Source organism: Myotis brandtii, unplaced genomic scaffold, assembly GCF_000412655.1.
Source record: "Myotis brandtii unplaced genomic scaffold, ASM41265v1 scaffold1663, whole genome shotgun sequence".
Taxonomy (NCBI): domain Eukaryota; kingdom Metazoa; phylum Chordata; class Mammalia; order Chiroptera; family Vespertilionidae; genus Myotis; species Myotis brandtii.
Genome location: NW_005356101.1, coordinates 42,032 through 57,603, shown reverse-complemented (window position 1 = coordinate 57,603; position 15,572 = coordinate 42,032). Strand labels below are relative to the sequence as shown.

At 39.1% G+C, this 15,572-nt stretch overlaps 1 protein-coding gene across 1 annotated transcript in view; it reads left to right on the top strand.

The window, feature by feature from the left end:
* The window catches only part of PKD2 (polycystic kidney disease 2 (autosomal dominant)), a 49,377-nt gene extending 37,144 nt beyond the window's left edge, over window positions 1–12,233 (top strand). Inside the window, exons 10-14 of the mRNA XM_005862744.2 lie at window positions 3,556–3,677; window positions 3,934–4,051; window positions 5,480–5,640; window positions 9,203–9,350; window positions 10,561–12,233. Coding sequence (XP_005862806.1) covers window positions 3,556–3,677; window positions 3,934–4,051; window positions 5,480–5,640; window positions 9,203–9,350; window positions 10,561–10,797 — 786 coding nt within the window. The 3' untranslated portion in view covers window positions 10,798–12,233. The remainder of the gene's footprint in view (window positions 1–3,555; window positions 3,678–3,933; window positions 4,052–5,479; window positions 5,641–9,202; window positions 9,351–10,560) is intronic.
* The last annotated feature ends 3,339 nt before the right edge of the window (window positions 12,234–15,572 follow it).

Genomic DNA, 15,572 nt, shown 5'->3' with positions numbered 1-15,572 from the left:
TCCCCTCAGCCCAGCCTGCACCCTCTCCAATCCTGGGCCCTTTGGGGTCCCCAATGGGGATTGAGCCCACAACCCGGGTATGTGCCAGACTGGAATCGAACCCAGGACACTTCAGTCCACAGGCTGACGTTCTATCCACAGAGCCAAACCAGCTAGGTCAGGAAAGGGGTCTTAATGGACTTTGATGTTTGTTCTAATTTCTGTCCTTCCATCTTATTAAGGGAATCCTAATAGTTAGCTATTGTAGCTATAGGAGAGCTCTCTAAGAAAAATGTTTATTTTCCATTGAGAAGTTTTTCTAATAAAAAGGATCTATAGTCTGGCCTTGACAGTGGACTCTATAGTGACTCGAACCAATACTATGGATATAAAAGGCTTTTCCAAAGGAGAGTGAAAAAAAGATGCAACCCTCACAAGAAAGTTTATTCCCAAAGTTAGCCTAAGAGATACAAAGGGCAGGTGTGGGGAGGAGGGGCAGACGCTGTCTTAAAGCAGCTATTCCAAAACACAGGGAATCACGCGCTTTACTTTTTGAACAGAATAAGGTTTAAGCTGCCCTAAGCTTGTATCCACAGCCTATGGCGCCACTCACCATACGCATTTGCATTCTCCAGCTGGCAGAGATAACAGACGTGTCCATGAGGAGCAGGATGGACACAGCAAACTCCCTGGAGAGCTTGTCTTGGCCAAATAGAGAGCAAGGTGCACCTTGGCAAGCGCACCCTCTGGGAGGTAGGAGCCAGAGAGAAAATTCTCTCACTGGTTATAAGGCCAAATTCTTAGGACAAATAACAAGACAAAATGAGAGAAATCAGGTAGCGACAGAAAAACAAAACCTTGGGTACTCACCAAATAACCAAGAGTCGCTTCTCTAAGAAACTAGTTTAACTGATGCTTCCTTCTGCCAATCTAAATTTAGAAGAGAGAAAAAGTTTCTCACCACTCTTGCTTCAACCAGATCCTACAGAAGGAGATCTGGGGGTGTAGCAATATGGTAAGAACCCTTACCTGACACAACCCTTAGCTGGGCTGTCAGACAGCCCAGGACCTCCTCGTCTGCAGCAGCCTCGTGGGGAAGTGCGGGGTTCCAGCCAGTGATTCATCCTGCTCACAGCACCAGCTGTGGGAGAGGAACGAACTTTCCTCTACCCTCAGTTCTTCTGGCTGAAACAGATTGGCAAGAGATAATAACCAAATCTAAAATATACATATGTAGCCCTAGCTTGTTTGGCTCAGTGGATAGAGCATTGGCCTGCGGACTGAAGAGTCCTGGGTTCGATTCCGGTTAAAGGCACATGTCAGGGTTTCGGACTTGATCCCCAGTGGAGCGGGGTGGTGGTGGTGGTGGTGTGCAGGAGGCAGCTGATCAGTGATTATCTCTCATCATGGATGTTTCTAGCTCTCTCTCCCTCTCCCTTCTTCTCTGAAATCAATGAAAATATATTTTTAAAACAATTTTTAAAAAATAAATATATACATATAAATGAGAGAGTCAGAGACTCCACATGCACAAGAGGTTCAGAGGTAGAAACATGGGTGTATAAGACATTTCTGAGCTACAAATGATGTAAGGTGCCTTGGAGGCATCAGCTGTCATTTTAGGATGATAAGAAGAGCAGATGCTTAATAAATAGAAGTGGGTGCTGCCCTATAGACAGGTCAAAGGTGGTTATCTCTGATAATTGCTTATTATGGGCAAGGCTCCCAATTTAAGTTCTTCTAGGTAGTTAAGGGAAGGTCAGAAGTTTCTCTTGCATCTGTGGCTAAAGTTGCCGTTAGCTTAAAACAATCTGCATACCACAGAGGTACATTTTGGGGTGACTTGTTCTAAATCCCCACAGTACAATGCCAAATACTTTACATATGTTATTATTTATATCTGATGACAGCTATGTCAATTGATTGCTAATACCCACACTCCAGGGATGATGTAACACATGTCCAAGGTCACATAGCAGTTGTGCTGAGTCATAGCATATGCCCTTACCCATTCAAAAGACTTTGCATATGGTAAAAGGAGCTTGTTTTATTTGGATAGGAAGAGACAATTCTAGTGCATTCTGCTTTCAATAACTTAATATGAACTGTTCCAAGTGAACAGCTGAGATGCCTCTAAGAATCTGGAACTTAATTAATTCTTTTGTATCCCAGAGTGCTGTTATGGAAATAAGGTGCAGTGTAAATCACGCTTTTCTTCTCATATATGCAATAAGAGACAGTCAGTTCTGAGATATTCACGGTGGTTGGCTTCTTTTTTTGCCCTTTGGAAAGAGTAAAATTTTAATTTATTTTATTCAGAGCATCTCTGACTTTGAAGTGATCAACCTTTATCTTGGTCCCCACTGGCCTGGCTGCCCAAATATTCAGTAAAAGCGATTTTGGGGAGTATCCACTCATCATATTTGATTTGTGGGTAAATTTACCACCATGGTCTATGGAGCTGACACACACACCTCTGAGTTTCAGAATAATTGCACCATATCGTCTCTAAGAATAATCTTCCAGTCAGAAAGGTGGCCCCTTTGGGAGGGGTCGTTGAAATCCCAACATGGAGGTCCACTGGATAAGAGAGGGCTACATGATACTGTGATTTAGAAGGTTTTAGAATAAACTTTTTACAAAGAAATAAAACTTTAATTTTGAATGTTTCTAATATTTTAAATTTGAATGTAGTAAATAAACATTCACTTTACTATTTTTTAAAATTTTCCTGACTTTATAGCGAACACTAAAGGAGCTTTTAATGTTTGACAAAAAGATTTAAAGGTCATGGAGCAATCATAATGTTTCCTGTTGATTATTAACGTCACTTTATACAGTTTGAACTTGCGTGGTCATTTTATAGTCCTGCACTACAGTGCAAAGCAAGGTCTGCCTGTAGTTTATTAATGAAAAATCCACATTCATATTGTACTAAAATATATACTAACATATATAAAGAAATTACTATGAGATAACATAGAAAATAAACAACTTATGACTCAGGCTCCTCCTTATTCTTTTTAAATTATTATTATTATTGATTTCAGAGAGGAGGAGAGAGGGAGAGAAAGATAGAGGCATCAATGATGAGAGAGAATCATCGATCGGCTGCTTTCCCCACACCTCACACTGGGGATTGAGCCCGCAATCTGGGCATGTGCCCTGACTGGGAATTGAACCGTGACCTTCTGGTTCCTAGGCCAACATTCAACCATTGAGCCATGCTGGCTGGGCCCTCAGTATTCTGCACATTCCTGGGTATTCTGAGGCAGACAGCTATGAAACATGTACTGGGTTTCATTTCTATAACCTAAACTTGAATTCTCATATGAGCAAAAGACTCTTAGTTCTTTTGATTTACTGAAAGACCCTGACTTTTTCCATATAATTCTTCCAAAAGAGTTCTATGGAAAACTCAAAATACATCCCTTATTCATTTATTCAACACATGTTTGTTGAGTGGCCAACTTACATCCAGCACTGTGCCAGGTTTACAGTAATTACTACTGTAAATTGAAGGTGAAGCAAATGCAAAAGGAGAATGCACTCAACTAAGTCTTTTGTTTTCAACAGGGCTACCATAAAGCCTTGGTCAAACTAAGACTAAGAAGAAATACTGTGGATGACATTTCAGAGAGTCTGCGGCAAGGGGGAGGCAAGTTAAACTTTGATGAACTTCGACAGGATCTCAAAGGGTGAGAATCAGACTTTCTGAGGGCCTGGAGAGTTCCTCATGTAAAGATAAATTCTTGATGATAAGGGTATCCCTGGCCCAAGAACTCATAGAGACACCTTTTTTTCAGAGGTGGGTGTCTTTCTGGAGCATATTATAAGAGGAGGACTGTCCCCAATCCAGCAATTTCTCCTTTCCTCCCTGTATTTTGATGTCTCCGTGTTGGGGTTGGACCATGTATGTGAATGAGTTCGTCTGTAACCTCTCGATCATTTCAGGAAGGGCCATACCGATGCAGAGATCGAGGCAATCTTCACAAAGTACGACCAAGATGGAGACCAGGAACTGACCGAACATGAACATCAGCAGATGAGAGATGACTTGGAAAAAGAGAGGGTGGGTTAAGTTTAGGAGAACATGATTTGATTCAGCACCCACGATGTTTCAGACACCATACTAAGTAGTGGGTTACTGAGAGTCATTCATTCTCTCTCTCTCTCTCTCTCTTTCTCTCTCTCATCAGTTTATGTATTAGTACCCTGCTTATTCCAACAAGGATATATAACACGATGATATATAAAAATGTAATAAGTTAGCATACATGTAAAAAAACAAAATGAAGAATGAGGCAAAACAAAGCAAAAGTAAAATATAAAAATTAGACTGTGAATGAAGCTAAAAATGCATTCTATAATAACACATATGCTTCTTAAGGTTGGGCTACAAATTTGGCCCTAAACTTCCTAGTAATGAACTTGAAAAGAGAAAACTGAGTAGTTACATATTTCACAATGTTCATGAGAGAGGGTGTGGAGGGAATATTTCTTAGGAGGTATAAAATTAGTTACTCTTGAAATCAACATTTAAAATAAAAGAGCTGCCTTCTAGTTGAATATTTATTAAACTATTAAAAGTAAACTTACATGGGCTTTTATAATAAAAAATAGGTTAAAACTTTAATGTTAACTTTAAACATAAATGGTTAAACAAACAAAAAATAGATGGTAATTGAGGTACAAAGAATGAAGGTGCATGTTATACATAAGAGTCATTTTCCTATGAGATGATAGTATAGAAAAGTGATTTCTACTAGTAAATGCTGCTCCACACAACAGTACCATTGGGTGAAAAACCACCAATCGTAGTGAAATGTGAACAAGAAAACAAAGAGTACAATTTTCACAAGACTGTATTTAGCCAAATTTTTATTCTGAGATTATATCTTTCCTACTTTGTAGCTATTAAATGGGTTATCTTTTATGAAAAGGGGTATATTTCTTCATTTACTTTTTCTATGTTCCTTCTTGTCCAAACAATCCTATATAATAAAAGGCTAATATGCAAATTGACCGAAGGGCAGAATGACTGGTCACTATAATGTGCACTGACCACCAGGGGACAGACACTCAACGCAGGAGCTACCCCTAGTGGTCAGTGCGCTCCCACAGGGGGAGTGCCGCTCAGCCAGAAGTTGGTCTTATGGCTGGCGAGCGCAGTGGTGGTGGTGGGAGGAGCAGGCCTAAGCCATGAGTCGGACATCCCCTGAGGACTCCCGGACTTCGAGAGGGTGCAGGCAGGCTGAGGGACCCTCCCTCCCTCCGTGCACTGGGCCTCTAGTAACTTAATAATTCCTTACTGGTAATTAAAATCTGTTTTGAAAATTTGCCAATGCATGAAATTACAAAGTGTGGGAATTACAGTCTGGTGTGAACCACAGACAAACCAGAGGTAAATGGCACACGCCCACTTATCATCGGTCCAAGTCCTTGGTGAAGCTCTGTGGGGTCTAGGTGTTCCTGCTCAGTGGCCCCATTTCTTCAGGAGGACCTGGACTTGGATCACAGCTCCTTACCACGGCCCATGAGCAGCAGAAGTTTCCCACGAAGCCTGGACGACTCTGAGGAGGAGGACGATGAAGACAGTGGGCACAGCTCCAGAAGGAGGGGAAGCATCTCCAGTGGGGTTTCTTATGAAGAGTTTCAAGTGTAAGTATAAAGGCATTGCCATACAACTTCACTCTGACCCACCTCCTTTGTCCCATTATTATCAAATGCCTTAGGACATTTATTTTATGTACATTTGTCTTGTACTGTTGCTTTTTAAATCAGTTAAGAGAAAAAGGAGGAAATTATGAATTCATACTGCCTTGTATAGTTGCATAATTACCTTTCCAGTGCTCTTTGTTTTTTCATGCAAATTATAATTACAGTATTGTCTGGGATCACTTGCTTTCAGCTTGCAGAACTCCTTTAGTATCTCTTCTAAAGCAGGCCTGCTTGCATGGATTCCCTCAGTATTCATTGATCGAGGAATATTCTTATTTTACTTTTATTTCTTTCTGGCCTCTATTGTTTCAGATTAGAAGACAGCTGTTAATCTTACTGAGGTTCCCCTGTACGTGACAAATTATTTTTCTCTTGCTGCTTTCAAGATTTTTTCTTTGTCTTTATCTTTCAGTATTTTTACTATGATATATCTGAGTATGGATCCCCTTGCAGCTATCCTATCTGATGTTTATTAAGCTTCTTGAATGTGTAATATTTTCATCAAATTTAGTAAGTTTTCAACAATTATGTCTTCAGATATTTTACTGCTCCTTTCCTCTCTCCTTTCCTTATTATGTGTATGTTAAGGTGCTTAATGGTATTCCACATTTTCCTTAGGCTCTGTTCATTTTTCTTCATTCTTTTTTCTCTCTGTTCTTCAGATTGCATAGTTTCTACCCATCTATCTTCAAGTTCACTGATTATTTCTTCTGCAGATTGAAATCTACTGTTGAGACCCTCTAATGAATTTTTTCATTTAATAGGTTGTACTTTTCAACTTCAGAATTTCTATTTGGCTCTTTTTAATAATTTCTATTGCTTTATTGATATTCACTATTTGATAAGACAATGACATCATATTATCTTTTATTTCTTTAAGCATGATTTCCTTTAGCTTTTGAATATATTTATGATAGCTACTTTGAACTCTTTGTCTACTAAGTCTATCTGGGCCCTCTCAAAGCCGTTTCTGTTGCCTGCTTCCCCCCCCCCCCCCCCCCCCGTGTATGGTCACAGTTTCCTGTTTCTGTGTCTCATAATTTTTTTATTGAAAACTAAAGATACTAACTAACATTAATTACTGAATGTTATTTAATTCTGGATCCTAATTCTCCTTCCTCCAGGACATGTTTCTGTTGCTGTTTACGTGTTTGTTTTTTAGTGAAGTCATCTTGCCTTCTTTACTGTGTGAAGCCTCTGATGCTGCTTCTCAGAGGGCATAGCCAGACCGAGCGCACTGACATCCTGGGAAGACTGGTTCTAGCAGGGCTCTCCTGGTCTTTCCCTGATTCTCTGTCAAGCCTCTGCCTCTGTTGATATCACTTCCACCTTTTAGGTTCCACTAATTGTTGGCTGATTCGCCTATTGTTTTCAATAATGCCTCAGGATATAAATTGCTCTATAGTCTTACTAAGTTCAGGCCCCTTTGAAAGGTAATTTTGGAGGCCAGTCTTTAGCTGTCTTCTTAGCTGCTGTCTCCTTCCCTGGTTCTCTCTGGTAAACTAGCTGGTAAATAGTTTAATATGTTGATCTCATGAAGTGACCAATCTCCTCTTCACTCCTTAGCACCACCATCTCCATTATTAGATGTGGGAAAAGAGCCTTATATTTAGCCACTCTTGGCCTGGATCAGAGCTTCTAAAACATGGATTTGGGGTGGAAGCATGGGATGAGAAATGCTGGCAACCTGCCTCTGCCCTGGGAGATACTGTAGCTCTCCACTGGGATCTCAGGGGAGAGAGAGCCTGTGTCCTCTGACCCACCCACCAAGAATGGTGCTTCTGTCCTACGGAGCTGGGGGCAGGGGAGATGGAGCAGCGTGTGCCTCAGATGTCACAGACTCTCACTCTTCTTACTGAAATTTCATGGATTGCCTTAAATAAATGCTTTTTTATTTGCTCTATGTTCTTAAGAAATTTTCAGAAATTAAAACAAAATTTTAAATAATATTCAATAGTTATGGTTGTTTCAGTGGGAGAGGGCCTACAGAGCCCTCATGCCACCATTCCAGTTTTTTCCTACTTATTATTTTAAGGATTCATAGCATCTGATTTATTCAAAATAATAGGGTCATAAGTGAATATACTATTTTCTGACTGCTTTGTTTACTTAATACATTGTGAACATCACTCTATTTCATTAAATATTCATTCAGAATATAATTTCTGATGTCTCCTTAGCAGAGGGGTGGGCAAACTTTTTGACTCAAGGGCCACAATGGGTTCTTAAACTGGACCGGAGGGCCGGAACAAAAGCATGGATGGAGTGTTTGTGTGAACTAATATAAATTCAAAGTAAACATCATTACATAAAAGGGTACGGTCTTTTTTTTTTTTTTTTTAGTTTTATTCATTTCAAACAGGCCGGATCCGGCCCGCGGGCCGTAGTTTGCCCACGGCTGCCTTAGAGTCTACTGTATAGATCAGTGATGGCAAACCTTTTGAGCTCGGCGTGTCAGCATTTTGAAAAACCCTAACTTAACTCTGGTGCCGTGTCACATATAGAAATTTTTTGATATTTGCAACCATAGTAAAACAAAGACTTATATTTTTGATATTTATTTTATATATTTAAATGCCATTTAACAAAGAAAAATCAACCAAAAAAAATGAGTTCGCGTGTCACCTCTGACAAGCGTGTCATAGGTTCGCCATTATTTATTTATTTATGTATTTTTAATCCTCACCCGAGGATATTTTTCCATTGATTTTTAGAGAGAGTGGAAGAGAGAGGGAAAGACAGAGAGAAATATCAATGTGAGAGAAGCACATCAATTGGTTGCCTCTTGCACGCACCCGGAACAGGGCATGAGCCGGGCCTGCAATCGAACCCAGGACCTTTCAGTCCACAGGCAGACTCCCCGTGAGCCAAAATGGCTAGGGCTTAAATAATCTATTATCTAATGTAATAATTTTTTCAATGACCCACTATTAATAAGTAGAACTCTACTGAATATCCTGGTAGCCAAAAATTACACATATGCTGAATTATATGTATTTTTAAATATGTTTTTTATTGATTTCAAAGAGAAAGGGAGAGGGAAAGAGATAGAAATATCAATAATGAGAGAGAATAATCAATCAGCTGCCTCCTACACACCCCTACTGGGGATCCAGCCCATAACCTGGGTATGTGCCCTGACTGGGGATTGAACCGTGACCTGGTTCATGGGTTGACACTCAACCACTGAGCCATACTGGCCGGGCTGCTTAATTATTTTCTTCAGAAAATTTTCAAAAAATGGGATATCTGAATAAAAGGTAGGCTTACATTTTTAGGACTTCTAATACAATGCCCCCTTGTAGAAAATGTGTGCCAATCAGCACTCCCACTAGCAATGTATGAGAGTTCATCCCTAAAGGTTGAGACTACTTGCGAAAAAAATCAGATTATCATATTGTTGAAGAAAAAAAATCTTAGCACTTTCATTTGAAAAGAGAACTGGGCTGAAAAGACAACAGCACAAGGTGGCTTTGTCCCTCCCAACTGTGGTTTCCTGCAGCCTAGTGAGACGAGTGGACCGCATGGAGCACTCCATCGGCAGCATTGTGTCCAAGATCGATGCTGTGATAGTGAAGCTGGAGATCATGGAGCGGGCCAAGCTGAAGAGAAGGGAAGTGCTGGGAAGGCTGCTGGACGGAGTGGCTGAGGTAAGTCTGATGCGTACAACATTAGGGTAGTTGTAATATGTAACCCTTTTAATCGGAGAGGTTTCTTGGTCTCCATACTGCAGATCAATGCATATCAAATGATAATCTAGCGATGTTACTTTCTTAATACTCCACACACTGATGGTCCTGCCATCACATCAGTGGATGGTAAAATTAAGCAAAAGAGAATCATTGATCAGCTGCTTCACGCACACCTCACACTGGGGATTGAGCTCACAAACCAGGCATGTGCCCTGACAGGGAATCGAACCTTGACATCCTGATTCATAGGTCGACACTCAACCACTGAGCCAAGCCGGTCAGGCTGTAAATATACTTTTATTGATTTCAGAGAGGAAGGGAGAAGGAGAGAGAGAGAGAGAGAGAAACATCAATGATGAGAGAGAAACAACAATCGGCTGCCTCCTGCACGCTCCCCACTGGGGTTCAAGCCCACAACCCAGGCATGTGCCCTGACCGGGAATTGAACTGTGACCTCCTGGTTCATAGGTCAACGTTCAACCACTGTGCTACACCAAACCAAAGAATTTATATGCATAGCCCATGGACACAGGCAATAGGGTAGTGAAGACCTGATGGGGGCAGGGGGATAGGAGACAGGAGCAGGGAAAGGGGGGGAAATGGGAGATATCTGTAAGACTATCAACAATAAAAAATAAAAAACAAAACAAAAAACTTTAGAATAAGACAAAGCAATTTGGTGGTTTCCCTCCCAATATAGATTTGCATATTACAAAAGCTTTGGAAATTATAGAAAAGCAGAAGGAAGATTGAAAGGATGATCATTAAAAAATAAATTAAGCAGAGAAGTTACTGTAGTAACTAAGAATTGTTATTATATGTTTTAAATCTCTAGACATACCTAATTATAAACAGATTACTTGATCACCAAATTTCCTAAGGCAATTTCTATGTACATGAATACCCATCAGTTGCTCTGGCTGGTGTGGCTCAGTTGGCTGGAGCATCATCCCATGCACCAAAAGGTTGTGGGTCTGGTACCTAGTTGGGCAGGTAAGGGAGACGACCAATCAATGTTTCTCTCTCCCTCTCTTTCTTCCTTCTTCTCTCTCTAAAAAGCAATTTAAAAACATATCCTCAGGTAAGGATGAGAGAGAGAGAGAGAGAGAGAGAGAGAGAGAGAGAGAATATGCATCCCTAACTTCCTGGTTTCTTTTTTCTTTATTAGGATGAAAGACTGGGTCGCGAGAGTGAAATCCACAGGGAACAGATGGAACGGCTAGTGCGTGAAGAGTTGGAACGCTGGGAATCCGATGATGCAGCTTCCCAAATAAGTCATGGTTTAGGCACCCCTGTGGGACTAAATGGTCAGCCTCACCCCAGAAGCTCCCGCCCTTCTTCCTCTCAGTCTACAGAAGGAATGGAAGGCGCAGGTGGGAACGGAAGTTCCAATATGCACGTGTAGGATATGTGTTAGCAAATGTGTTTCTAATAGGTGAGAAGGTGGCTTCCTGAATCGCCATTGCAAGGTTACTACAGTAAGTCCTCACTTAACGTCATGGATAGGTTTTTGGAACTGTGGTGAAACGAAATATAATGAAACCAATTTTGCCATAGGCTAATTGACATAAGCAAGAGTTATGTTCCCACAGCATAAACATTAATAATAAAACGACTTTATTCCAGGACCTGCTGTATTTATATGCCCTGACCAGCACATGATGTTGGTCATTGTGATCAATTGTTAATTCTTCTGCACTTTAATTTATTTCAAATCAACTTTGCCCATGGATCAAAGAAGATTTTTTTTTTACTCATTTAAGTAATTAGGTGTAAATATTGAGTACATTAAAAAAAAATCTCTGTAAAGTATAATAAGTGGTGTTCTCACTTGGTACCACGACTGAGTCTTCTCAGTTGACAATGAAGTTGCCTTTTAAGCTAGAAGAGAACTGTTTAAAGGCTTCTGAGTTTTATTTTCAATCACAAAAATCAGTATTGTCATTTTAGCCCAGTGTGTGAAGGGAAAGTAGGGGCATTCCTTTCCATTCAAGCTTGGCTCATGAGCTTAACATATAGTTTTTTGGGGGTTTTTTTTGTTGTTGTTTTTTTTTTGTTTTTTTTTTTAGAAAGGAGCCTTTTATTTCAACTACCTTCCTGGGGTAAACTTTTCTAAAGGACAAGGTGGAAAAGAACTCCAAACCATAGAATGGGTATTTAGTGGTTATGCTAGAATATGTATGAATGGTTCAGATAAATGTTGAATTCTGTCCTTTTTTTGTTCTTTTATCATATCTAATGTCTGTGGGAATAACTGTTTTACTTAATTTTTACACTATTTTTCTCTCATTTAAAATGAGCTGCATGAAACCCCAAAGATCAACTATGAGTTAAAATGTCTTCTCAGACTTTAATATAGGAGAATTGGAAGGAGCCTTATCACTAAGTTCAACTGTTTCTAATAATTTAATATAAAGATTTACTATATATTCTCTTTTCCATACGGCTCAACTTATTTGCAACTGAATGTAATGTTGCAACTAATCTAGAAAGAGCCACTTATTAAATTGTTTAGTTAATACTGAAATTTGTAGTAAATATGTTCATTTAAAAACAAAATTTTAAGGGAGTGGTGAAATTCATATAAAAATATTATAAAACTAAAGTGTACATTGTATACTATTTTAAGAATACAGAACTCAAATGCTCTTGACCTGTATTTCAACCCTAGGATGTATACTCTACATGGAGCTCAATTTTATGAAATGGAGTTTTTGGTATTGAAAGTTCATTCATTAACAGAAAGTGTCAGCCAAAGTTTGAGTTTGCAGCAGTTTGGGGTTTTTTTGTTTTTGTTTTTGTTGTTTTTTTTTTTTGTAATATATTTATATTGATTTCAGAGAGGAAAGAAGAGGGAGAGAGAGATAGAAACATCAATGATGAGAGAGAATCACTGATCAGCTGCTTCCTGCACGTCCCCTACTGGGGATCGAGCCCGTAACCCTGGGCATGTGCCCTTGACTAGAATCAAACCCGGGACCCTTCAGTCCGCAGGCTGATGCTCTATCCACTGAGCCAAACCAACTAGGGCTTGTTTGTTTTTTCATTAGGAGAGCGTCTTACCAAATTAATGGGGGAAAATCTATTTCTCAATGAAAAATAAAAACCTTATTTTTCAAAAGTCTTGAGTAAGATAACCTTTTGAGAGCTAATGGGACAAGCAGGAGAGAATACAGTGCTGGTGAAAAACTTACTTGGAGAACAGAAGAGAAGCCTGTTTTTTAATTCAGTATTTTAATTCCCATGCTGTGGGAATTGTAGAATGTATCGGTCAAATCTTCGATGAAATCATTAGCAAACAAACCTTTCTAAGCTGGCTGCCATAGAGGTGATACACACTGGGTTTCTTTAACAGTTATTTCCCATGGCTTCATCTTCATCTTTATTTCAGTATACTACACCAAGTCCTTTATTACTAGGTACTAAAGTTTGCGTTCCAGGGATAGTGAGTGTATGTATTTATGTATGTGTACCATGTTGTTACATGTAAACAAACTTCAATTTGAAGTGCAGCCATTATGTGGTATCCATGTGTATTGACCACGTGCCATATATGAATTATGGTCACTAGAGAGTCTTTTATGATACTTATTGTTATACTGTTTTTCATTTCACCTGTAAAATTCTGCAAAATTCTTTCTTATTACCCCTAAGTTACATATTTTTTTTTCTTATTTAGTCATGGAGAATTCCCTCCTCATCCCTCTCCTACCTTCCCTTTATATTAATATTATTAAAAAGATGTTACTTATGCAGGTGTCTCTTAACAATTGAGAATTTCATTAATGTGTAATACTGAGCACTTTACTTCCTAATAAAGACTTGATATAAAAGCAGATGTAAGAGTTGTCTGTTTCCTAAGTAGAAGCAATTGGGTAATTTGCCTTGTGTCACAAGGTTAATAGTAAAGGCTTAGACTTTGACAAAAGCATCTTCTCTTTTCATGTCTAACAACATGATCGACAACTACTTCTTCTTTAGTATATACCTCTAATAGGTTATTATGATGGTTGTGTAGTATTTCCTAGTGTGCAGCCACCATATTTTACTTTTGCATTCCTATAGTGAAGGGTTGGCTCTACTATTTCTACTTCAAAATCTCTGTACATAATTTTCTTATTGACTTTTCATGACTTCTCAGTGGGTATGTAACAAGAGTTGGAGTCCTGGGTCCCAGGTATACAAATATTTAATTTTACCCAGAACAGATGGCACTCCAGAATGATAGCACCAGTCTACCATCCCACTACATGCACGAGTAGCACTTTTGTACATACCCTCACCAGCATTGGTGCCACCCAGCTTCCTAGTCTTTGTAAATGGAATGGTTTTAAAGTGAAGTCTCATTTTGTTTTGCCTTTATCTGATTCCTAATTAATAAGTTTAAACATCCCCTTATAGTTATTCAACATTTTTGTTTCTCTTTTTGCAAATTTTCTAATAAACACTTTAAAACCTTACACTGTGATCTAATGGGAAACAAGTATGTTTTCATTCATTGCCTATTTTTCCACTGGGTCGAGGTCTTTTTTGTTGATTGGCAAAATTTCCTCCTATGGTTTAAGTATTAACCCCTTATCAGTTGTGGATTTCATTAATATCTCTCATCCAACTGATAACTTTGTCAGTGTTGCCTAATTCTTTTATATAGTAAAATCCATTTAGTTTTATTGAGTTTGAGAGTGTTACAGAGACCTTTGCAAGATCACAAACTTTTATTTATTAAATTTACAGTCTGACCTTTCACATCTAATACATTTTATGAGTAACTTTGAATAAGGTTCATCAGTATTTTTCTCCTTATAATGAACCAGTTTTGTCAATACTGGTATGTATCTATTTTTTAAGTTTTTAGTCTGTTATACTGATTTCTGAATGTTCCTGCATAACAATTTGTATTGTCATTGTATGGGTTGTTTTTCATATGTGGTCTCCTCATAGGCCTTTTTTATTTTTTTTGTAAAATTGACTAAGCTGTTTTTTGGGAACCTTTATTATTCTATATGGATCTGTTAGAATAAATTTGAGGAGTTCCTGGGAGTGGGGGAGGGTGGAGAAAAAAGTCTCACTGAAATTTAATTGGAATTGCATTGAATTTATTGATTAGTTTGGGGAGAACTGACATTTTACAATATCAGAAACATTTCTCTCCATTTATTCAGAACTTCCTTAATATCCTTTAAGTGTTTCTTGAAATTTCATAAAGGTCTTATATATTCTTTAATAAGGCTTTATTGCTACTATGCACAGAACCTTTTTTCTATTATATTTTCTAGTTGGTTATTGCTGATCTAGAGGAAAATTACTAAGTTTTACCAATTCATTTTATATATCACATACTTTGCTAGCTCTAATAGAGTCTGCATTGACTGGTTTTCTATGTAGAAGGCCAGATCATTTGTAAATAAGGACAGTATCAGTGGGACAGTAGCAGTGATAGTAGATATGCTGGTCTTGTTTCTGGTCTTAATGGAAATGTGTTTCAGTTTGTGTTCCTTTACAAGCAAAACCAAGAACTTGAGTCCAGGTAGTTTGTTTGGGAGGTGATACCAGGAATCTGGAATAGGAAACAGAGAGCCAGGAAAGGAAGAAATGCCAATACTCAGGTGTGTGACTGAAGTTGCCCTGCAGGCGACAGGAGTTCAATTCCACCTCTGACAACACTATGAAATGCCTCCCATAATCCCCTGTCTGAAGAGCATAAAGCTGGGCATTTATTTGTCTGTTGGCCCCAATCCCTAATCCCCTGAGGTATTAACACCTGCATTTTCAAGCTATGCTTGCCCTCAGCCAAGCAGGTTCTTTCCGTTTTGGAGAAGGCCTGACAGCAGAAAAGTGAAGGGATTCCTGTTGCTTGACGTAAGCTGCTATCAACAGGATCTGAGCTCACATGGAACTTGACCACAGCTGCAATTGAAGTCAGAGGTGCAGAAGAAATATGACACAAAGCACCAAAAGCATCTGCTTTATCCACCCACTCATGCCCACATTAAGTCTACTCTGGACTTTCTGAGTTGAGGGAAGCCAGCTATAATCTCTAGAAAACAGATCACAGGATGGTTAGTGGAACCTGTTAGTCCCATCGCCACTGCTGTCACAAGGCCTTAATTATGTCACATCTTTCCTCTACTGGCCTTTCCAGAGCTCCCTCACTCTTGGCCAGTGCTTCCGCTGTATAAA